The 25,649-nt window shown below is 41.8% G+C and overlaps 1 protein-coding gene across 3 annotated transcripts in view; it reads left to right on the forward strand.

Moving 5' to 3' along the window:
* Positions 1 to 25,649, forward strand: part of C13H1orf162 (chromosome 13 C1orf162 homolog) — a 103,349-nt gene that overhangs the window by 59,062 nt on the left and 18,638 nt on the right. For 2 of the 3 annotated variants that reach the window (XM_069633298.1, XM_069633299.1), the window contains exons 2-4: positions 3,166 to 3,202; positions 6,056 to 6,182; positions 10,586 to 10,689. In XM_069633298.1, coding sequence (XP_069489399.1) covers positions 3,166 to 3,202; positions 6,056 to 6,182; positions 10,586 to 10,689 — 268 coding nt within the window. Of the gene's footprint in view, positions 1 to 3,165; positions 3,221 to 6,055; positions 6,183 to 10,585; positions 10,690 to 25,649 lie in introns of all 3 variants that reach the window. The other variant, XR_011282889.1, reaches the window with a different exon arrangement.

Below are 25,649 nucleotides of genomic sequence, written 5' to 3' on the forward strand. Positions count from 1 at the left end.
CTTCTGATACATGATATTCAGGAGGAGTGGCGCATAGCCTGTATTACATATGGTAATCAGAAACATGGAACAAATAGCACCATTGTGGTTCTTATTTCCCATGAAGAAACTCTTGATGATGTGAAGCAAGAGACATTCCTAATGTGTTGGAAACTGACCTTTTTCACAGAAGTAATGGTAGTTAGTAGCTTATTCTGGCCTGGCTGGAGAGTACACCATGTCAAAGGACTTTGCAACACTTTGTTTTGTTCTGGCAGGAGAGTACACCAGAACAGAGAACTTTAAAGTAGTAGGTCTGGCACGTGAGCGGCCAGGTGGAAGCCATTGAAGTATTGAGGTGTGGTAAAGATTCTTGACGAAGCAATTGAAGAGCCACTAAAGTGTTTTTGTTGATTAATGTAGAATCATCCTGACAAATTAATATCACTGAAGCAACCGTTGTGTGACACACTGCAGGATTATTTAATATTGTCAAACAATTGGTTTTGTGAACCTGTACAGAAATATCCCAACAAATAAATTTTTGTTGAAAATAATGAAATTCGGAAATATTCTTTGCTGATGAAAATAAGTTGTTTCAAGACCTTTGTCACAAGTGAAAAGAAGAAAACGTTTGTTGAACACTTGTGAACTGCTGGTTGAATTTGAGTTGGAACTTTGTATTATTAAGTTGGACCAAAAAGAGAACTGAAGTGGAACTTTTGTTATGAGACAGGATTTACTTATCCTTTTCGAACAGTTAAACACAATCCTGCTTGAATCTGGGGAAGGGGAATTCACCCAGATTATAAGGAGAAACAGTTATCATGATGTGAACGTAACTGTTATATTTCTTGCTTTTGAACTGCCATATATTACCTTGTTGAGTTGGTGTATATAAAGGTGTGAGGGACAGAAACCTTTTGTTAGAGTGTGTCCTTTAGTTTATTTTATGGCAGGAAATCTTCATCAGGGTAGGGATAGTGAGGCGTTTATCCAACCTTTCGAGTTAATAAAATTGCATCTTTTGAAAAACCTTCACAAAGTTGCCACCTCACATGTCTGACCCCTCAGACCCATTACAGAGAACTAATTTGGTAAGTTGACACTTTTTTTTTTTTTATTTAATATTTTTCAAATTGTACAAGTTACAAAGCAACCAAACATTGCTAAATAATTTGCTTCGCATGTTACAAACACAGAGATTGCTATCACTGTCACAGTGCGTTGATTGCATATTCATGTGCACCAGTGTTGAGCCTGATTTCAGCATAACAACTAAATACTGCTTCTACTAGGGCTCAGTCTGCTAGTTTTCAGTTTGAGTGCCAGAATGTGTGGAATACGTATGCACAGTTTATTTATTGGGGGTCTTCTACCATTCTCCAGGGTGAAGCACCCTGTTAGGCTTGCTAGTCTCTTGCCTGTATGTATGCCGAGTGCTTGTGGTGTGATGTCACTGATGGAGTGTTTGGGTATGATTGAGTGGAATGCTGTGTGGTGAGTGTTACACCCCAGGCAGCTGACATGATATAGTCTGGGTGGTGGGAGCCAGTGGGCTCCGCTCTGATCCTATGACTGAATCTCCTGATGTACCATCTGATTAAAGTAACATGAAGATTTCCTGGCGTCCAGAGTATCCTTTATACCTGAGGACCCCACTTAGGGTCACAACACACCCATCCTGAGCATTTAGCCATGCCTGTCACTCTCATGCCTATCTTATCATTCTGTATTGTGTTCAGGACGACCTGTCATCCGATGGCAGAAACATTGCCAGCAGTATGCTATCCCGTGCCACAGCCTGGTCTGACTGATCCTCGTTGAGATGGTTCCTGGAGTAAACAAGTAGAACTTAGCAGAATTGGGCTTGGCTGAAGAGCAGAATCATCAATTTCACTCTAGACTCTTTTGAGGAAGAACGGTGCTACCCGTCATTGAACTGTACAAAGTCTCAATTGAATCAGCTATTCTTTATGAAGCTGAGTGATGCTGGTTTAATCTGTGGGTTTTGGTGAAAAGTGATTTCTGTAGAGTCTACTGCAACTCCCATTGAGCACGCCAACAACTTCCATGTGTATGGAGTTAGGTTTATCTCCGATTGCATGTGAAGCACAATCCAATCCAACGTATTTGACCAAAGATTGAAATGCTCTAGTGAATTCAATCTACATTACAAAAATGTGTCAAACTCGTACCTATATCCTTGCTGTAAATTGTTCTTTTGTAGAAAGGAATGTGTTGACCTGGCTTGGATTTATACATTTAACTAAACCAGAAGAAGATATTTCTGACCAGGTAACTGTGAAAGGAAGGAAGGAAGGAAGCACTCTGGAGACTATGGAATCGGGTCAAGCTTCGTCTAGCATTTATTTGGCCGATGAAACCAAACCTGTCCTAAACATTCTCATCAATGGATTTCAGAACAGACATAAAAGATGCCAATTTTGTAATAATTAAGTGGCCCATTTTCTCTTGTTATATCTTTTCTGTAAAAGATATCAAAAATCCTGTATTATTCTAGCCTGAATCTGGAGGGCATAAAATGGCTGTGTGCATTTTTATTTTAGCTATTTCATGGAGACCAAGTGACATCCATTTAAATCTTGCCCTTCAATTTATTTTAGCAATTATTTGTAGCCATGCCTCGCATAAGTGGTCAAACAACTCACACTCTGGTTTAAATGATGTTTGTATTGCACTTTTAGGATAGTTTGCTTTGATTTTTGTAATGCATACTTTATTTTTATGCTAGTTTTCTGTGCGATTGTGCAAGGGCTGATAATGGTTGTAGTCCAAAACATCTGGAGAGCCAAATTTTGTCAACCACTGGTATGTTGTGTATGCTATTGCCCTTTTTATACCGAAGCACATTTGGTATTTACACTATTTGCTATGACTTATTGGTCCATTTTGTACATGATTTTCCTATACAATTTGCTATAGGTTATGAGTGTTGTGGATTTTATTGTTTTTTAATGCTGATTTATTAATACGAAACAGATGTTATCACTAGTTGTAAATTAGATGGCAATTCTTTCTGAGTCAATTATGTAACAACATTTTCATACATTGTTAATCAATACCATGCTTACATTGATGCTAATAAGATGAACAATACGTTTGAGACCCAGGGAAGGAACATGCTATAAAGGGCTAATGTACGCCTCTCTTATTTTATTGCAGCCACTGACAGAAGACACAATGGGTGGCGGCAGCTCAAGTTAGTACGAAGGTCATGGTAAAGTATTGAAATGGTTGGATCATACACCCCGCTGTGATAGGCAAGGCCTTGTTCTCAATTTCAGGAAGGTCTGCATTCAAGACCCACAATAAAAAAGGTGTGACACCATTGCCTGGCATACTGCCTAAGTACCTCAACATCACCCGCAAGTACCCCTTACCCATCCCCGTATCGATCACTCGCTGTTTGCCACATGGCCCCTTTCTGTTTACCAACACTGAACCGCGCAGCTCTTCTCCGGTATCACAGATGACTTTGCCTTGCTGAACTCACAGACTTTTTCCTAACACTGGTTTATATTCCTGTCTACTCAGTAAGCTGGGGCGCCCAGCACTAAGCCCTATCTACAATTTCTAGGCAGGCTTACAAAACTGCCCATTGTCCGGCATTAAAGATCTGGGGACCTCATGAATCTATGGCAGAATTGGTCCTTCATCCAGATGAGTCTCTCTGTGGGCCAATGTAGAGTCTCTGCCCATCTTAACAGCCCAGCCATTCGCACATGTTCACGCACCACTTTATGCTTATCTATGTATAGATATGTATACATATGTATAGCATTCCTGTGATAATGAACATTGGGGCATGGTGCTTTAATATCAAAATCCACTCCTGCCGTAACTTGCCGCTTAAAAAAACCAGCACTCCCCAAAGACAGAAAAACAACCCTAACCACCAGATTTTAGGAGGGAGGATGGGTAAATTGCATCAGCTGTGATTTCAAAAATTACCCCCCCCCCGGCCCCTTTGTGGTCTTGCAATGCCCCATCTTACCTACCCACCCCCTGCAGAAATGATGAACTGGGAAATCCATAGCCACGCCTGCTCATGTTGATGGCACACCAACAGCCACACAGCGCACAACTGGGTGTGGCCAGGTCATAATGCATACCACAAATTCGAGAATGTTTTAATTGTTTGCAATACTGTGGCATTAAGCAGCCATTCCAAGGGCTGGAACTGGTGGTAACGGCCTGGCAGCCCGAGGTTTAGGCCTGAGAGGAGCGAGACCCTATAACGAGGGGACTGGGCTGTTAGCCCCCATTCCAGCCCTTGGAATGGGTGCTTAATGCCATTAGCACATGTCCCAACGGCTGGGACGGGGTTAATTTAAAGTATTTTCGTTCCGTGAACAGGACGCCTCTCGGAACTCCGTTCGCGGAAGTAAAATACTATTCATAGATGATCACCATGGAACTGGAAGGCCGGGCTCCGTACGGAGACACTCTTCCCTTTCCATGGCGGCCTACGGGAGCAGAAAGGAAGGAGCGGGTGCACTGCCAAAATGAAGTAATTAGCGGATGGGGATACTAAAAAGAAAAAACTGGACGGAGGGTGGAGGGTGGGGGGGCAAGATGGCAGCGGTGGAAGCAGTCATCAGGTGGCTTGGTACGCGGGCTGAGATTGGCGGTTTCAGCCTGCGTTCCTAGCCACCTGATTGGCTGGTTCCCCCCATCGGGGCACTAACGGTGCTTTCAGACCTAGAGTTAGATTACATAAAGTTTGCAATAGTGGTAAAAGTGGATTCAATTCAATTAGTTTTTCCTGCAACGCAATAATGAATGGAGCCTACTGTTTTTCTCCATTTCATATTTTAAAAAGGTTTTTGCATGGTCACGAGAATTAAAGAAATGATTTTGGTCCCTTATTTTCTACTTGCGTGAAAAGGAATGAAGCTAACAAGGATTGCTTCAGATTTAGAAATGACTCTATTAGGCAACTAATGTGTCGAGAGCAAAAGAAGAAAAACGATTTTTCAATGTTTTGCTTATTATTTAATAAGAAACAAAGAGATACATGTTGCTTAACTGTGAAGGATATGAGGGTCTTTGAGGAACTATCTGTTTGCTCCTTTACTTAAGAAAATAAACAGAAAATATAACATTTCACTTAATTTTATATCTCTTAGAAATTAATTTATGTTCTGTGGATTGGCGCAAAACCTCTTTTGAACAATCAAGTAAATTCGTGCAAAGTGAATTTGTTCCTTTTTTTGTACCACTTCAAAATGTTTGTTATCTGGACCTTAGTCCCATAGCATTAGTACTACAACAGATCATAACTTTAAACTAATCCAATATTCCATGTGTCTGCAACCTGGGACTCTCCGGATGTTTTTGAACTATGATTCCCATAATCCCTCACAACTTACTATGCTGACGAGGGGTGATGATAGTTGTAGTGCAAAACATCTGGACAGCCAAATGTTGCTGATGCCTGTCTCTCTATTCACCATGCTCGCTAGGGAGGATGGAAGTTTCAGTTCAAAACAGCTGGAGAGCCAAAGGTTGCAGACCTCTGCAGGACTCAGTCTGAAATCATCGCCACAGTGGAGCGATTCTTGAATGGTATGGATGAGTAAGGTTTGGGATTCGTAATCAATGTTTCTTCCTCTGAACGCCAAGGGAGCAAGAATGAAAGGAAAAGGCAAAATATTGCTGTTATCACATTAACAATGGCAACTTTCCACCCCCGCAGACTAAACAAAGGGCAAAGAAAAGACATACTAAATAACTGTTTCCTGTGTTACAGAAAATAGGCGACATAGATCTCACACAGAATATGAGTAAGGGACCCTTTTTACTCCCAGAGTGCATTGTGCTTCAATATTTAACATACTCTCAGTGATGACTAATGGGGAAGGGCAGGCTGGGCGGGAAAGGATAAGAAGCGGAGAGTAAAATGGGGGAGAGAGCATTGGCTTCAAATGCATGCACATTATTCTGCTCCGCCTCCCACGCGTAGCTTTTTCTTAGGAGTGATCGAACAATCGCGGGCAGTTGTCAAATTCAGGAGATAATATTTCCAACCGTGTTCTTTGTTTTGGAAAAGCTGAAACAACTCAAGCACCGGTCACCACAACCACAAAACCAACAACTGTTACAACAACAACCGAAGCAACAACCACCACAATTGCAACGACCACCACTACAATGGCCGCATCACAAGCACATTGCAAGTATGCACATTTATTATTATTATCATTATTATCATTATTATTATTATTATTATTAAGGTGTTTACTAAGCACGGACCTAGCTTCGAGAAGCAATGGAGCATTTTACAGAGAATTACCAGTATTGCAGTTTAGAACCCTACAGAATCTTCTATGCTTCTAAAAACATTTCACAAGTCAATCTGGTGCATGCCCGTATGGAGCCCACAAAGTTATTGTAGGCAACGCTGTGTATCAGAGAGACTGGCTGGGCTTCAAGACTAAAGACTTGCTTCTTAGCCTTGATTGTCGATGGTACGTTTCGCGAGTTTAGGAAGAGGCTAATACCAATTATAAAATCCCTCCACTGGCTCCCAGTTTCTGCTAGGATCAAGTTCAAGACCCTTTGACTCCAACTCTCTCTCCCTAAATACCTCCCTAGAGTCCTTCCGTCTTCTAGCTCCAACTCTCTGCAGATCAGATGCTTTTCTGAGCAGAGAGTGGGGGGGAAGATCTCTCTCCTCTGCAGAAGCCTCCCCCTCTGGAATGGCCTCCCTGCCCTTCTCAGGCTTGAGCCGGATCTCCTTAAGTTCCGGAAGCTCCTCAAGACCATCCTTTTCTCTTCTTACTTCCCTCCCCCCTTCCCCTGCTAACAACCCGCCTGCAGCTCTGACGGGCTTCCTTGTTCCCTCTGAGTTCTACAGGGCACCAGGCCCCCCCAGCCAGTCCACCACCCTCTTCGCACTTAGCATGTGGACCCTCAACCCCTGCGCCCCATGCAATCCCTGGCACTTGCCCTCCTGATCTCTCCTTAGCACTGTGGCTCCACCCCCCCCTCCACACCCTCTTTCACCTACAATCTCTCCACTTTACCCTGCACTTCCCTTCCCACCCTTGCACTTTACATTTCGTGCAGACCGACACCACCCTCTCTCCCTCTCACTTCTTGTTACTGCACTTGCATGATCCAAATGTTACAAGGTCTAGTAGGACCGTTATTGTTATCTTTCTCCCTTGTCCCCCCACCCCGTTTTTGTCTTGTAGCGCCTTGAAACATCACTTGTTATATAGGCGCCTTACAAATATCCAATAAATAAAGAATTAAACAAAGTAACTGGGTAGGCCCTAAAATCCTGCTTAAACTTCATAGTAATCTAATGTTGTTGAGTAATCCAAGGCAGTGATTGTAATTAAGGATGAATATCTTTATAATGTTGTTTTATTGGGATCTATAAAGACCCCAAAGATCTATGATTCTGAGCCCCCTGTGCACGTATATTTTATAACTATCAAGCAATTATATAATAGACGGTTATGGTTCAAAATAAACTTTTCCCCAAAATTCTGATTCTATTGAGTTGTAAAAAGAATGTTAATTGTTGACATTTTGATCCACAAAAAATGCAAATATCAGCTCTGTGGTGTTCTTGGCAATATTAGTTTTTTAATATGGGCACCCTCACAGGTGTGATTTATATTGCATATCAGTAGCTGCATATATATAAAGTTTGTTACATTATTTGTTTTTATTGTGCAGTTAGTTTATAACAAACTTTAGACACATAAAAGAAAGAATCGAAATATAGAAGAAAATTATAATACAATACAGTAAATACAAAACAAAAATGCATCAAAACAAAACCATCTATGCATTTCAATTCGTCACAGGTCAAGTTAATTTGGAGAATTCATAAGAGTTAAGATTACAACATACTTATGCCAATTTAAAATTTCTTCAATGCTTCTCTCCATATCTAAGTAGCTTTTTGACATTTTAAACGTGGGACACTCTAGAACACCTGCCTTAATTTTTGGTACTTCAAAGGTCATAAGATTTTGTTTAGTGTCACCCAAGACGGAATTTTCTGGACATCTTGCAGGCGTCAATTGTTTATAGAGTGCGGGCAAAAAAACTGTCGTCAGCACTTACAACAAACTCGGTGGATACGAGTGAATCAAGGAAGACAGTGATTTTATATAAAACAAGCAGCGACACAAACCTATGTACATTCCCTTGCATAAATGCTAAGAGGTATATATGCCTTTTTCCTGATCAGTGCCTTGTCAAAGGGAAACTACATTTTGCTTATTAGCTCCACACTGCTGGGAAGATGCTTCAACACAACGCATGCTGCAACTCTACATTTATAATTGTAGTGTCTTTGAGCTTTTTTAAATGGGATCTTCGTGATTGGTTAATCCGCAAATTTTCTGAACAGAATACAATTGTGTGCGCAATGGCCATCTGGCACCTCTGTCTAATGCCAAAGTTCCGTGCTGTGGCACCTTTTCCCTCTGGCTGCCTCTGACAGATACTTGTACCCAACCTGCAACCCATCTCACAGTCATCTATTTCCCACTCGCTGCCTACATTTTCCACTTTGCAAATGGTATCCTGCATCCAGGCAGCCATATTGTATACAATGATTCTGTCATTCAACATTTTTGCATCTGCATTCTTGATTCCCCTTTCCGCTCTTCTGCACTCACTGGCCTCCAACAGCAGATCAGCTGCTTTGCCCAGTTCCTGACCATGTTTGTCACCAACTTGCATGAGATAACCATCGTCCGAATTCCACTATTTTTAGGCAATTATTTGTTTGTGCACTTTTGGTCATACAGCAAATTGGTTGTCAGGAAAAATCATCCATGCCCCTGGTAGAGTGTACCTTTCTCTGAGGAAGGACGGGCAGAAATCTCAGTTTATTGATCACCTGGCAAGACACACATGAGAAATATCTTAATGAATGTCATGCTTGTGAAATGCGTAGGACTGAGCAATTAGGGATGCACTCCTCTGTGGCCTTAGTGTTAGGTATCACGCGTTATTGGCTGGTTGTACCTTTAAATACTGACCCACAAATGGTTCACAATCTTGTAGATAAGAGGGTAATACAATCATCAGGGATTTCATTTTGGACCTGAGCAGACATATGCTAACTTAATGTGGAGACTCTATGGACCTAGCCAATATTTGGGGCTTTACAAAAACAAAATAGTCTAGAAATACAAAATCTTTCAGCAGAAGACAAATCTTTGCATTACAATTTCAGTCCAATAAGGGGACCATTAATGCCAGGTATTGCTAATATGAGAAAGCTTTGAGCAGGAGGAGAAATTCACGTCGGCAGCATGAAAGTTGATTTATTATTTAATAAAAAATAACAGATGAGCGGTTTCTATGGTAATTTGCACTACAGTTATTCCACGGACTGGAACAGCATTCAGAAAATATTTCTTTGCTTGATCCCCATTCTGGATCAGTAAACATCGGCGCTGAGGCCAAGGTGTCCAGATCTCCACCCACCACTCTTGGCCATTTTCCAACTTGCTCTTGCAGATTGTGAGAAGAAACAAGCCTTATTTAAAAAAAAAAACACACACACTTTGCTGGTGAAAGGGTTAAGGCCAGTTAGAATTGATGCCCAAATTAAGACAGTCGGGCCTGCCCAATTCCTGCTAGGGCACAGCTTCACGCCGCTCACAGATTTCAATCCGATTGTCATTCAGTCTTCGAGCTTTCTGTGATTCTCTGTGGTAACATGAAATGTTGAGTTGTCCCGGAGGCATTAGCCAGCAAAAAACAGACATTGGATTTGGCGAACTGATCCAATATAAAACGATTGAAGCACTGCTTCTACTAGCATCCGCCATATCGGGCATCCGTCGGTTCCAAAATTATTTGAAAATATTTTTGTGCTGACATATGCAGAAGAATCTTAGAATTAATTCAGAAGACAAAGATTTTCTTCACACAAATGAAAATTCTCTGTGTCTAAAATAAAGGTTGACGGGGTGACCGGTCTCATTTTAGAGGCAGGATCCTAAATAGGTTGGTCCAAAATGGGTGGATGCAATCACTATCAGAAGAGATCTGAAAATTCCACTTTATTTTGCCTTCAAGATTCAGTTGGGTCTAAATTTCCCACTCACTCACATCCTCATTCATTTGTTCACACTCACTCATCCACCCTCAAATCCACTCATCCACCTAAACACCACTCAGCGACCCACGACCCTCTCGTCCATTTACACACTCACTCTCCCACTTATCAAAAAAACACTGATACACCCACCAACCTACTCATCCATCTAGTCACTCAATTCCATCTCCCACTCCCTCTTGGAACTTTCACATTCTGCCACCTACTCATTCACCAAACATCTAACATTCTCTTCGTCAATTAATTATGCACCTACCTATTTGTGTGCAATTTTCCCATTGTATTGAATGCAATTTTCAAACATACAGTATTTTTGTAAATAAGTGAGCAGTGGAATTGTTTTCAAGATAAGAAGAAAAAATCAAAAATCAGACAAAGTGTAAACCAATACTTTTTTGTTGTGAATGTTTAAGACCCTAAATTCTGATTGGAGACTTTCTGTAGCAATCACATTACTGAATCTTCTTTATTTGTTTATCACAGTGAGATTCAATATTTCCATTTAATCCTGAGTTTCTTCTCTGGAGTTCTGCTGACAATGTTGATATTTGCTCTAATCTTCTGCATTTGGAAAAAGAAGAAAAGCGGTATGTTAACTTGCTTTCCGTTAATCTTACACAGCCCTTTACTTTGCAATAACTATTATCTGATAAAGATTGGTCCGATAATTCCAAGTGTACTTTGTGTTTCGACTTTAAGTGATGCTGGCAAATAATAAAATGAGCAAAGAATGTTTTGATGTCATAGTTGTCAAGTTTTAAAACAGACACATTCCAAGTTTAGATACTTTTGAATTGAAGATATTATGCTGACATGATAAAATTTGATAGACTGCATTTTGTGTTGTTTTGTCCAGGATACGTGCTTTTAAGGAAATGCGCAATTCTTCATATTCTGAGACAATAGCAATTTGTACTATGCCGTTCTGCACTTTGTTACCTCCTCTCAGCTAATTCACGATGTGTTGCGTGGGCATTTTTGTCGTATTTTAGGAGGGCGACAAAAGTGAGTAAAGAATTTATGGACAGTTGTCTTCATGCGCCTACAGATAATTGATGGGCTTGTTTTATGCTTAGATTGTACATTTATGTTTATTTTATCTTCAGTGGATTTTAAGGCTTGGTTTTATTTATTACTAGTGTACAGGCCCATGTGTACACGGGTCAAAGTGCATGTTTTCATTGACAGAGTAGGACTACTATATATCCTAAGTCAACAGCTCCCTCCAGCGGTGACAACAGGCAAAGCTATGCGAATTGGCATTGTCTCTATTTATTCTAAAGCAACAGCTCCCTCTCGTGGTGACAATAGGGGAAGCTACTGCATCAGACAAAAATGCAGGGACAAACATACATCTGACCTTTTATTATATTGTTAGATTAGATTCTGCATATTTCGTATTATGCGCTTTTATGCTAATCTGTAGTATTCATATTATATGAATTTTTGTGTATGGTTTGATGGATTTTATCTGAATAAACTTATTTAAGGTTATGTTATCTATCAAAGTCCAATAGACACTTTCATCATTCATAGACTACAAAGGGCTGCGTAAGAACACAGCACTGGCCATTCCTTTCACGTAGATAAGTAACAAGGGAAGATATGTCCTTTAAAGTCCAGTGGCTGCAAGAAGAGTATGTCTGGACCCACCCCTTACTGATAGAGCAAAAAATGATGGATCAGGATAGACACATACATGGTGTACATTGAAAAACAACGTAGTGGTCTCATACTGCTGGGAAATTACATTTTAAACAGACACATGCTACTTACACAACATCGTCACATGTCAAGTATTTGCAAAATTAAGTGCAAGTCATCTTAAAGTGGAACCCAGTAAGCTTGAGAAAGAAAAAGCTTCATGGCACATTAGGAAAGCGAAAAACCCACATCCTGCAAGGAGGATGTGTTGTTGGCACGTAGCTCTGACAGAGTTTAGAGATGGTTGTTGGTAGGCTTACAGTGCCATTGCAGCATCCATCTTTCAGCTCTTGCTAATGCAATGTGCGTCTGCGTCTCTCTGCCCACATTTCTATTCTAAAGCAGTTTGGGCATTGCAGTCACTGCAGGTAATTTACATAGGCCTTGCTGCAGGGAGATGCAGACTAGCATTGCACTTGGAAAACCCGAAAGCCGGTTGCAGCAGCTGAACTTTGGGTCTTATTGATGACATTTCTATCGCAGTGCAAAGCGACTTTGCACAGCCAACTAACACCCTAATTCACAGAGCGGTACAAAGTGTATATTTTTGCACCAGACTAAATGGGGCTAATTCACAGTGCAAAGAGTACTTTTGCAGTGCAAAGTGACTTTGCACTGCAAAAATACACTTTGCACCACTCTGTGAATCAGTGTACCAGTGTAAAGTGACTTTGCACCAGTGTAAAGTCACTTTGCTCTCGAGTAGGCCCTTTATCCTTTAGCGTGAGAAAGCTATAACATTGAAACCTAAAACGTGGAACTCGTTTAATGCTTCAGGAAGTCAAAATGATTTCATGATTAACATTGTGGTAGTGAATGACAAACACATTGAAGGAAATAGTTAAGTAAAGGAGAGACAGACCAAATAGCAATTACATTCGTAAAAGTCCCAGTTAGATGAGCCTGATTTATGGAATTTTTAGCACTGCCAACAAACACCAGAGCGGAGCAAAGTGTGTTTTTGCAGTGCAAAGTCACTTTGCACCACGCAATAAATTCCATGAATCAGGCTCTAGAATGGAGGGGAAACTTTGAAGGGACCCAATGAAAATAAAAATACCCTCAGCAGGATTAACAAAAATTATGAGGTTACGCATTGGCACATTTTGTTTCAGGTGCTGTGGAAGTCTTCATTGCTCCTAATTATGGACGTCTTTTGGATTTCCCACAGTTGAAAATGTCCAGAAATGACTTAACAGAAGCACAACCTGCCTTGCGATATTGCAAATCGAGCTGTTTTCTGTCAAAGCCGCAGGCTCTTTTGAAATCACTTCCCGCAAGTTTTTATTTCGTGATTTGTCCACACTCTCTCTGCGTCAACAAACTTTTCGCAACTACACACAGGAGCACAGAAGGCAGCAATGAACTGCCGAACTCGTCTAGTCCGCTTATTATTTTTCAGAAAATGATAGCAGGCGCCCCTCTACAGAAAGAACAGGGCATGATAACCTGTTCTGTGGTTTTTTCCCCACTTTGAGATTTTGCAGCCATCTGCTTTTTGCTCACTGTGCCTTTCACAGATGGGAAATATCCATTTGCATATCATTCTTTGTCCTGCCCACATGGGCAGTCCAGCACCGAAATGCTATGGCAATTCCCTTCTGAACAAGAGTACCAACAGCAACCCCAGATTCGTGTTTCAGCCTTGTTGGGCCTCATCAGTGAGGTGGAGCTGTCCTCTCTGAGCACAGAGAGAGGGGTGCCTGGTACCTTTTTTGCAGTCTGCTTATTAGTTCACTCCAGACCATGCATGGTCTCCAGCTTTACGCTTACCCTCATCTAGTCTTCTTATTATTTCACTCCAGTCCATGCATGGTCTCCAGCTTTACGCTTACCCTCATCTAGTCTGTGTGTTAGTTCAATGTTCTTCACTCCAGATCATGCATGGTCTCCAGCTTTACGCTTACCCTCATCTAGTCTGTGTGTTAGTTCAATGCTCTTCACTCCAGGTCATGCATGGTCTCCAGCTTTAGGCTTACCCTCATCTAGTCTGCTTATTAGTTCAATGTTCTTCACTCCAGATCATGCATGTTCTCCAGCTTTACGCTTACCCTTGTCTAGTGTGCTTATTAGTTCAATGTTCTTCACTCCAGATCGTGCATGGTCTCCAGCTTTACGCTTACCCTCGTCTAGTCTGCTTATTAGTTAAATGTTCTTCACTCCGGATCATGCATGGTCTCCAGGTTTACGCTTACACTTGTCTAGTCTGCTTATTAGTTCAATGTTCTTCACTCCGGATCATGCATGGTCTCCAGCTTTATACTTACCCTCATATAGTCTGCTTGTTAGTTCAATGTTCTTCACTCCAGATCATGCATGTTCTCCAGCTTTACGCTTACCCTTGTCTAGTGTGCTTATTAGTTCAATGTTCTTCACTCCAGATCATGCATGGTCTCCAGCTTTACGCTTACCCTCGTCTAGTCTGCTTATTAGTTAAATGTTCTTCACTCCGGATCATGCATGGTCTCCAGGTTTACGCTTACACTTGTCTAGTCTGCTTATTAGTTCAATGTTCTTCACTCCGGATCATGCATGGTCTCCAGCTTTATACTTACCCTCATATAGTCTGCTTGTTAGTTCAATGCTCTTCAATCCAGGTCATGCATGGTCTCCAGCTTTATGCTTACCCTTGTCTATTCTGCTTGTTAGTTCAATGATCCAGGTCCTGATTGGTCTCCAGTTTTAAGCATGCCCTTGTCTAATTGGCGTATTAGTTCAATGTTCTTCACTCCGGATGATGCATGGTCTCCAGCTTTATGCGTACCCTCATCTAGTCTGCTTATTAGTTCAATGTTCTTCACTCCGGAACATGCATGGTCTCCAGCTTTACGTGTACCCTCGTCTAATCTGCTTATTAGTTTAATGTTCTTTCCTCTGGATCATGCATGGTCTCCAGCTTTACGCTTACCCTCATCTAGTCTGCTTATTAGTTCAATGTTCTTCACTCCGGATCATGCATGGTCTCCAGCTTTACGCTTACCCTCATCTAGTCTGCTTATTAGTTCAATGTTCTTCACTCCGGAACATGCATGGTCTCCAGCTTTACGTGTACCCTCGTCTAATCTGCTTATTAGTTTAATGTTCTTTCCTCTGGATCATGCATGGTCTCCAGCTTTACGCTTACCCTCATCTAGTCTGCTTATTAGTTCAATGTTCTTCACTCCGGATCATGCATGGTCTCCAGCTTTACGCTTACCCTCATCTAGTCTGCTTATTAGTTCAATGTTCTTCACTCCGGATCATGCATGGTCTCCAGCTTTATGCTTACCCTTGTCTATTCTGCTTGTTAGTTCAATGATCCAGGTCCTGATTGGTCTCCAGCTTTAAGCATGCCCTTGTCTAATTGGCGTATTAGTTCAATGTTCTTCACTCCGGATTATGCATGGTCTCCAGCTTTATGCGTACCCTCATCTAGTCTGCTTATTACTTCAATGTTCTTCACTCCGGAACATGCATGGTCTCCAGCTTTACGTGTACCCTCGTCTAATCTGCTTATTAGTTTAATGTTCTTTCCTCTGGATCATGCATGGTCTCCAGCTTTACGCTTACCCACATCTAGTCTGCTTGTTAGTTCAATGCTCTTCACTCCAGGTCATGCATGGTCTCCAGCTTTACACTTACTCTCACCCAGTCTGCTTGTTAGTTCAGTGCTCTTCACTTTCGGATCATGCATGGTCTCCAGCTTTATGCTTAACCTCGTCTAGTCTGCCTATTATTTCAATGTTCTTCCCTCCAGATCATGCATGGTCTCTGTATGGGCGTGATATAAATAAAATATCATATCATATTTTATCAGCTTTACACTTGCCCTCGTCTAGTCTGCTTGTTAGTTCAATACTCTTCACTTTCGGATCATGCATGGTCTACAGCTTTAAGCTGACCCTCGTCTAATCTGCTTATTAGTTCAATGTTCTTCACTCTGGATCATGTATGGTCTCCAGCTTTATGCTTACCTTCATTTAGTCTGTTTGTTCGTTCAATGCTCTTCACTCAAGGTCATGCATTGTCTCCAGCTTTACAATTACTCTCCTCTAGTCTGCGTATTAGTTCAATTTTCTTCACTCCAGATCATGCATGGTCTCCAGGTTTATGCATACCCTCATCTAGTCTGCTTATTAGTTCGATGCTCTTCACTCCAGACCATACATGGTCTGCAGCTTTAAACTTATCCTCATCCAGTCTGCTTGTAAGTTTAATGCTCTTCACTCCAGACTATGCGTGGCCTCCAGCTTTAGTTGACTGTTCTTCACTCTAGAACATACACGGTCTCCAGATTTCCCCTTGCACTCTTCAGTGCTCTTTGTATCGAATTGTTTTCTTATCTTCATTTTAATGCTTGTTCAAGCTTTTATTCAGTGGAACATATTTTGTAGTGTTACTCCTCATTTCCACATTTCCTACTCCCAACCTTCCTTCTCACTCTCACCAACCCACTGCAGGTAACGTAAGCACTAAATCAAGAGGATTTTCCATTGGGAATGCTTTTCTCTTGCACGTGACATAGTAAACTGCAGCCAGCCTATCCAGAATTTTGTTCCTATCAGTGCGTCCATATTCCCCTGTTAAGTGTCTCCTTGTTACACTTCTGTTTAAATCCCTATAACTATTTGGTGAATACACTTTTGGCGGTTCCACGTGTTGATATCCTCGCAAAATATCACCATACAAAAATATCGCCATATTTTTGCGGCAATATTAAGGCATGGAACCTGCGGCGGACACCCCTGCAACCCCCACATTATTTTTAAAGGAGCGGGGGACACCCCCGCAACCCCGGCTCCCAAAAACCCCAAAAATTATCCACCCCAAAAATATTGCCTATGGCTGTTCCAGACGACCATATATACAGCAATATTTGTGATGGGGATAATATGTAGTGATACCCTTTTGGCCAGTTCACAATCTGTCTAGTTAAGAGGTCTGCAACCTCCGACTCAGCAGATGTTTTCCCTACAACTCCCATGACCCCTCACCATTGACTATGCTGGATCAGGCTGATGGGAGTTGTCCAAAACATTTTGCGAGCCAAAAGTTGCAGAACAACTCCCTCAATACTCCCAATTAGACATGTTCATCAATTTATGAATTAGTACATGACCCCTCTGTGGCTGATGTATATATATATAATATATATATATATATATATATATAATATATATATATATATATATATATATATATATATATATATATATATATATATATATATATATATGTCTAACAAAAACATTGTTAAAGGGACAGGTACAGGTAAAACCGAAACCCCCCCGAAATTCGACAGTTATGGTAAGCTAAGCAATCATAACTCGTGGCACCAGTGTGCACTGCAAGGACTAACACCCATTACATGAAAGATGCCATCACAAATCTCATTCATGACATCACTGATGACATGACATGTGCATTTAGTTTTAATGGGAAGCCTCCGCAAGGAATCGTTATTGTAATGGTGGCACAAAACTATCAAACATTATTGGAGGAACTATTATGGGAGAAGTAGGTAATGGAGGAATGCATTGCTATATGTACCAATGTATTGCACACTTCACTTTACATGAAGGAACTAATTTGCAAACAAGGCCATTGTCTGCAACATGCCTCATAGAAGTGTACCTTTCAAAATCTTGTAGATATTAACACTTTATTGTGGGTTTTTTTATGTCTTGTTTTGTAAACTGTACTTTGATGGTGGCTTGTCTTCCGAATAAAGTTATACTACTACCACAAAATCTTTCCATGTTACATAGTGAAATCATGAATGCATTTGTTTTAGAGTGTCGGGTACTTTGAAACTTGTAAGAAGTAGCTACCATTGTCTTTATAGCTACATAAATGCAGTACTGCACAGAAACCACAAAGACAACACAATGCATACAAACATGACAATATGCAAGGGAATTAAAGGAAGATGAAAAGGAGCAGTATTAGCAGAAAATGTTGATAACATAACGTATTATCTTCATGAACAGAAACCAGTGCTGTGTTTTACGCTTTCCCCTTCCCCTATATGTATATGAGTCATATGATGTGAGTGAACCGTAAGGAAAGTAGTGTAAGAACATATGAAAGGAGTGGTGTACACAAATATAGAACCTTTTGAATTGTTTGTTCCTGACTGTTAGTGAAGAAAAGCACCTTCCCTATGTGGGGTACATTGACCCACTCAGCAGAATCCCCATCCATGATCAAACAGCAATGCAGCAGTTAACAGCAAAATGACTGAGCTGGCTCCTTGGAGCACCATTGCCCGGCGTCAAAACTGTGTTTTGCAGCTACAAAATGATGACTGCACTATCTTGCCAAACAACTATTGGGCAAGTGGGAACAGAGAGCACACAGAGAAAGGCCGCCAGTATTTGTTCTTTCGTGCACCAAAGAAGCGAATTCAAAAGTGGCACTGTTCTTCTGCTTGCAAAAAGTTTGTATCAAAAAGGGAATATTTTACATTGAAAAGGAGTCTGCCCGGACGCTTATGATATGATAGGTTATTTATAACGCGCTTAATACCCAGAGGTTTCTAAGCGTGGACCCCGGGATCGAACTGTGTTGCTCCGTATCATCTTGCTTCCAAGGTGAGAACGTTGCCGCTGAGCTATCCTCCCGAGATTCATATATTCAACATCACGTTGCTTTTATCAATGAGGCCCTGCCATGCCCATCCATATCCAGATTGTGCTCTAGTGGGAGAGAGCATTATCCCTGTATGTCAGGCTGTGTCAGGCCAGAACTTGCAAACTAAAAAAAGCTTTACTTTCAGCCGCACGGGAAAACGCTTGCCTTTTGGGTTACAATATGTCCATTTCAGTGAACCAGTGTCTGGAACAAACTGCTGTATAAAAGAAACTGACTGGGGTTGCAGAACAATGTGGGAATTCAGATGGAAGAGAAAAACCGAATTTGAGAGAGAATTGGCAGCAGCATTCACCATGTGTCAAAATAGGCTTTTTTAAACCAAAATAAATGCCTATTTTACAAGTACAATGTTGAATAAAAACTTGTCTTTGCCTAGCAATGTAAAGGGGATTTTGCTGGGAAACATATATGGGATGTTTTATTTTAACAGGCTTGATTCTGATTCACAACAAAATAAAATAAAGTAAGGAATTAAAATGCGTTGGCTGGATTTTTGAAGCTCCAGAACAGATTTTTCTTCTGGCTAAACTGAGTGCCTCCCCCAAAAGGAGCTTCAATAGATTCTAGGACACATGCGTGCTAATTGCTACCTTTGAAAACTTTGAATGGACCAAAAGCACTAAACATCCCATGCCCATCAGACTTTTGTCTGGGCAGAGGCCTCTTACAATAGAGATTCTGGGACACATGTGTGTGAAATAGGGAATCACACATCCTCGCAACTTTTACTGGGAGCTTCAAAGCAAACTCCAGAGGAGCCATGTAAGCTATGCCCTTATTTGGGAGATAATGCTGACCATTTGTTTCAAAAGGCTATTTTATTAATAAACTTTTAAGACTTTTCTCTCTGCAACAGGACTTCGCAGGAATGTAAAAAGTTAACAGTTTAAATGTCATTTTAATGATTTTTAAACAAGACATGGTAGCCTTCACTGCCATATTGGGAACAGAAATGGCAAAGAATTGGATATTTTGAGAAAAGTGTACAGTTATAGGATGTTAGGTCAAATATGTCTCACCGAAAATGATGAAAAGTTATTAGGTGGATGAAACAAAGTCTTACAAACTGTAGAGTTGGACTGTCATGCTCTGCATGAAATATGTAATCTGCCTAGATAATTTGTAAAAATTCCACAAATGCGTAAATGTGTGATTTATGTGAAGAATGATTTTAGCTAAAGTAACTGAAGGGTGATCCTGTGCATTGTAAAGCCACGTAATAAAGCTGATGTCATGTCCCTAAAAATCCAACCAGCTAACCGCAAGGCGGTAAGACTCACCCCTGACCAATCCAATGGTTAAGAGGCATGCCCAGCTAAGCCTTCCCCACCATATAATCCTATGATGTGACCATGCCTTATAAATAAGGAAGGCTGACAGAACTCCAGGGACTCTCTCCTGAATTTCCAGCGCCTACGTATCCTGATATTCTACATTCATCTTGCCAGATTCCAGATTATACTGCCAGGCCAAAGCATAGCTGACCCTATTTCAGCAAGGCCTTGATCCAGAAATCCCACTAAAAACCCCAGTAACAAAAGGGAAAAGCGGTGGTACCCTTTTGTGGAGCATCCTGTGACCAAACCGGCTTTTTGCCCACTAACTGCATGCCCACTGTACTCCTGCCATCCAGCTGTACATTTGCAATCCAGTGCCCCGACTTGCCCAGTTGTTTGCTGTAAGGAGCGCCCGCCGTGCGGTGACCAGAACCCAGTTGACTGTCTCAAAATCCCAAACTCAAGTGTGGACTGTGAGTATTTCCACATCCCATAGCAACACATAGCCTACTCCATCTTTATTCTTTGTCCTACTCTCTAAGCAACCCTGTCCATGCTGTGTTCATTTGTTCAACTGTCAGAATTATTTGTGCATCTGGTCCGTGATTTCCTAGTGTTAGCGCCATTCTTTCATTCAACCCATCTTGTAACTCCTCAATAATATTTTGAATAATCTAAGTAATTTCTACATAAAGAGAAAAGCGACGTGGAGCTGGTTAATCCGGCCGCTTAACCTGTTTCATGGTTAGCGCTATCTTCTTCATAATCTAGTATAAGTAAACTTGGTCTTTTTCCAAACTAATTTTCCCTCTTCACAGCTTTATTTTACCAAAACCGAGCCTCCTTTCATCTTGCAAATCTCATCCAATTCTTCAGATATAGCCTTCCTTTCACTTCTATATTGTCCCTTTGATGGGAATCTATTCCCCAACCCAAAAACCACATTCCAATTTGGAGTATTTACCCCTTTTTCTTAAAAAACGTTTATGACATTTAAAACTGCAATTGAGAATTATGCAACTTTCCAACGTGTGATTCGGCTTCATCGTGTTCTTACTTTCAGCTTGATTTCGAACTGTATGCCTTTTGTTGATACCTTGCCTTGCGGTTGCCAGTGGTTATACATTCCTGATATTGTGAGAAATCAGATTTGCCTCATTGATTTAATTACACATATAATTAATTATTTGTTAACATTCCGAATGTCATTTTAGGCCATTGCCAAGGTTTTTTCCTCTTATTTTGTGTAGGGAAGGTCGGATTTTGATTCTTTATGTTGCCTCATGTCCCTGACTACCTGCTGCTTCTTCCTATCCACTCAGTAATTGTGAGTTGAGGGAACATTGCAGGGGGAAAGCTTAACTTGGGTGCTATCTATCCTAATTGAAAAAGTGCTCCTATTCATTTGTGCTTTGAATATGTTCTTGTAGAAGGTTACCCAAGTGTATTTCAGTGGTTTTCATTGTAATTATCACCCCACTTGTGATCGCTGCCCAATATTAAAATTGTATGATTTCCTTTGAATTTTAAAATAAATAAATATTGCATTCTCACCCACCGGCCTAGTTCATGGTCCATTGTGACCCAGGGTATTTGTAAATGGGGGTGTGAGATGGGTTGTGTGCCATCTCAAATTTAATTCACAGAAAATAAAGAGAACGCATTCCAATTGTGCGCTACATCCAAGGCTAAGGGCAATGGTCCTGGTCCGGTGTGTGTCATCTGATTGAAATCCTTAACACCTACTTATGGTAGTGAAGAAAAGAGAGGGAGCCAAACATGTGATGTCACCAGTGATGTCATGAATTAGATTTGTGATGGCATCTTTCAAGTCATGGGTGTTAGTCATTGCAGTGCACACTGGTGCCATGAGTTATGGTTGCTTGTTTTACCTGTAACCATAACGTCCCTTTAACAACGTTTTTCCATAGAATTTAATAGGTTTTTCCTAGTGCAACTTAACCATAATGCCCCTTTAACAATGTTTTTGTTAGTGAATTTCCTAGGTTTTCACTAGGACACTGTAGGCAGAACATTGCTTTAGCATAGCGTTTCCTGTAAAGAGGATACGTATTTGATACAGCCCCATAACCTTAACGTCCTGTTAACAACTGATTGTTACTGAGTCCTCGGCTGCCCTCATGATGAACGTGTGGAAAGGCAAATTGTCTTGTATATGTCTCCATTTCCGCTACCCTTACTTTTCCAAATAGTGTTGCTGTATCGTACCAATTACAGGTGTACATAGTAAATGTTGTTTAGTGTTTCAGTAGGCTGTCTTTTTGTGTTTACAGTGCATGATAAATCTGTGCCGCCCACTAGTGGCCGAGATGACTACAGATGAGCAATATGGACATTTCCTAGGGACATTCCACCTGGTTGGCATATGGGCAATCACACTGCAAGTATCCGCATGACTCCACTAGTGGGTGCATATCCGCATCTTCGAATGCACTTTTAAGTAGTTGTGTAAGCGCACATGTTTCCGTTCCACATCTAGACCCATGCATAGGTCATCCACTGAATACTGGTAACACCGCCCCTGTCGCCAGCCCTATGGATTCATGCAGTAGGCTACCGCATTTAAAGTACTGCTGCCGACTTAGTGGTGGATGGGCAAACCTACCAATGTGTGGCGAATGTAATCCTAACTGTATAACGTCCAATAGTAAGCAAGGAACAGCAACCTGCAGTGTCATGTGGGTGTAGTAAATGTCGCATTACTTTGATTTATCTGCTTCTTACCTTTCCATGACCCGAGAAACAGATACATTGGGCCTCATTACGAGAACGGCGGTAGCCATGGCGCTATTAGCTCCATGGCTGCCACCGTTCCGGGCTCCATTACCGGGTTCCTGTAATGGGGACTTACCGAGTTACTCCGAGAGAGGAGGACCCGGTAAGTCCTCCATGCAGGAACCCTTCCCCATTTCCATTTGAGCCCCTATAAGGCTCAATGGGAATGGGGAGGGAGGTAATAACGGGCAGATTACATCTGGCCCGTTATTGCCTCCCTCTTCCCCTCGCGGGACCCGGAAAGCACGCCTGGTTTTATCTGAAGCTTGTGTAACATGCTGTCGAATTTTCCCTGCACAATAAACAACAGTAATATCGGCATGATTGCGTGTCACCAAAGTGTCACACAGAGAAAGCAAAATCAGGTACTTCATTGTAGCTACTCCATAGCACAACACATGCACATGATAGATTGCAAAATGAGTAGCCACTGCACAGTGTTTTTCAATCACTTTCAGTCAATGTATGTCGGAATCCCTTAAAACCCACATGCTTTGCCTCGTGAAACACACAGTTTAACTGCACCCTCTGCATTTCTGTTGCTAATTACACCGTGTAGCACAGTCTGTCAGTACACACCACACCCACAAACTTTATAGGCCAATCCCGTAGCCTCTGCAGGTCCATTTCTATGGGCGTCATCTGCAAAAGGGGCATATGGAACATGTGCCACGCTGCAACTATCGCGATATTTGTGCAATTTTCGTGCTGGGTGCGCGCAAGAGTGGGGGAATAACTTTCAACCAGGGGAGCGGACCTCGTTACTTGTGGTGGCTCTTAAAATAACCTTTGGGGGTTTTAAAAATGTTTTATTTTATTTTTTTAACATATTGCGCTACAAACAGTTTTGGTGCGGTTTCCATATGTAAATGTGTGTTTTTATTGTCAGTTCACATTGCTACAATAGGGTCTTTACTGCAGTTTGTAGATTGTGAAAGAACATTTAATTGCCACTGTGCGACAAAGACATGCCATTTGCCTTGAAAAGGTGTATGTATCGCAAATCAATGTTCTCATTCTCACAGGAGAACATCCCAGCAGCACTCAGAAAGTCACACATGCTTCTGTTGATGAGACCCCTTCCGACCACTGGCTCGCGACAGCAAATATTGGAATCCTTCCACACTGGTCTTGGGGGTATACATGAGAAAAGCACCTTGGCAGTAGGAAAAATGCACTGCACTGCGAAAGTTCAATTTCCATTGGGCAGCATGCTCAAATGAGCAGAATTTTAGCACATGCCTTTCTCCAAGTACCGTGAGGGCTGCGCCCTAGTAAAGCAGGAGGCGTCCTTCTTCCTATTGGTGCGCTTTCCTGTGACGCACACCCTAAGCACGACCTGATAGCACAATCGCTACAGTCCCATTTCCATAGGTCAGCATGGTGAGAAGCGCCCAAAGTGGCATGTGCGGGTTCCTAAGTATGTCGAGGCACCTTGCTGCGTCTGTCTCGGAGCAAAATCTGTGAGCATTGGGCCATACTCTTTGTGGTATTATGGATGAGAAAACCACCTTGGCTGTCAGAAAAAGCTTCCGCACCACATCCAGCAATCTCCCCAGTCTACGGAACAAAACTAAGCAAGGCAGGTAACCCATATGCATGCTGCCATGATGGATGATGATAACATATAATACTGGAAAAGTGGCGACGTCTTTGCAAAGTGCATGCATATTGCTGAAATAGCACTCAGACACAGTGTTGCACAGTGCTTCCACTCCTTGCAAATCAAAATTGCCATCAAAGTATCTTTGTAGGGCATAGCTCTGTAGATCTATGACAAAGGGATCACCTACAATGAACACAATGCAGGTCGCCATGTCAGCCACCCTCAGTACGCTGAGTATAATGTACAACAGTTTCACCTCCCCTTCCTGTTAACCACAACCACACTACTTGATTGACTGAAGCCCACACTGCCATGACAATTGGTCAAGTTGCTGTAAAGCACAGATTTTGGCACATGTGCCTCCCAAAGTAGCGGGAGGAGCGCACCCCTGTAAAGCTGGAGCAGTCCTTCTTCCATTTGCACTATCTTCTGTGCACCTCTACTTCATTGGGTTACGCGTAAATAGGCACACACGCATCACCAATCACTTTGAAGCCGCCATCCTCCAACAATGTCACTCCTGTACAACAGTTCAAATGTACCGTTACACATTTACAGTACAAATGTCGTGCCATTCCAAACCACGTCCACTACACAGTTCGATGAAGGTATGCATGATTTTTCCATCTGCATACATCCACATAGCCACCCAGGATGTGGCACGTGTAATTCTGAAAGTACTGCATAGTCCACTTCAGGTGGAGGGCAGGGTTTAACAATATCAAACTGGGTAGGGGATCCAGTCTTGCTTCATACATGTTGAAAGTATTTTTTTTGTTTTTTCTTCACGTGAGTCAGAGCAACTTTTTTGTATTTTCCCTTTATATGCGTTTCTGTGTGACTCTCCTAACATTTTCACCACATTCTAGTCAATACTTCTTGCACAGTGTAAAAGCAAACGGCATTGCCAATGGTACTCAAATAAATGCCATTTCTATGGAACCACTGTACATTTTGCGACCTAATGATCTCATAGTGGGTGGAGAACATGCCAGCAGTCTGCATAAACTCACGCATAATTCTGTTTATAGCACACCTTCCAACCTCAGGCTGGGGACAAACTACACCGTCATGGACCCACACTCCTCTTGGTGTTATGCATGAGAAAACGACCTTGGCAGTCGGAAAAATACGCATCACTGCAGTCAGCAACCTCTTCAAATGACGGAGTGATCGACCACACGACATGTTACCCAAATGTTGACTTACATAGTGCACTACGACAAAGTCAACGTTCTTGATGGACGCCACATATCTGCACAGGCAAACCATGCCGGCGAAACTGCAGTCAGCCTTACAGGTCCAGAAAGCGTCCACTCCTTCCAACCTGAAATTACCAGCAACTCCTCTTTGCACACAACACCTGTGCAGATGGCGCACAACGGTATCACCGACGAAAAGCACTGTGCGTCTGTCCATGTTCACCTCCCTCACAACACAGTATTGGGACGAAATGGTACCGCCCCTTACTGTGAACCACGCCCTAAACACCTAATTGCCTATTTCCCACAATTCCTTTTCCCTTTCCACA

This window comes from Ambystoma mexicanum, chromosome 13 (assembly GCF_040938575.1).
Source record: "Ambystoma mexicanum isolate Mex_15411 chromosome 13, UKY_AmexF1_1, whole genome shotgun sequence".
Classification (NCBI taxonomy): Eukaryota; Metazoa; Chordata; class Amphibia; order Caudata; family Ambystomatidae; genus Ambystoma; species Ambystoma mexicanum.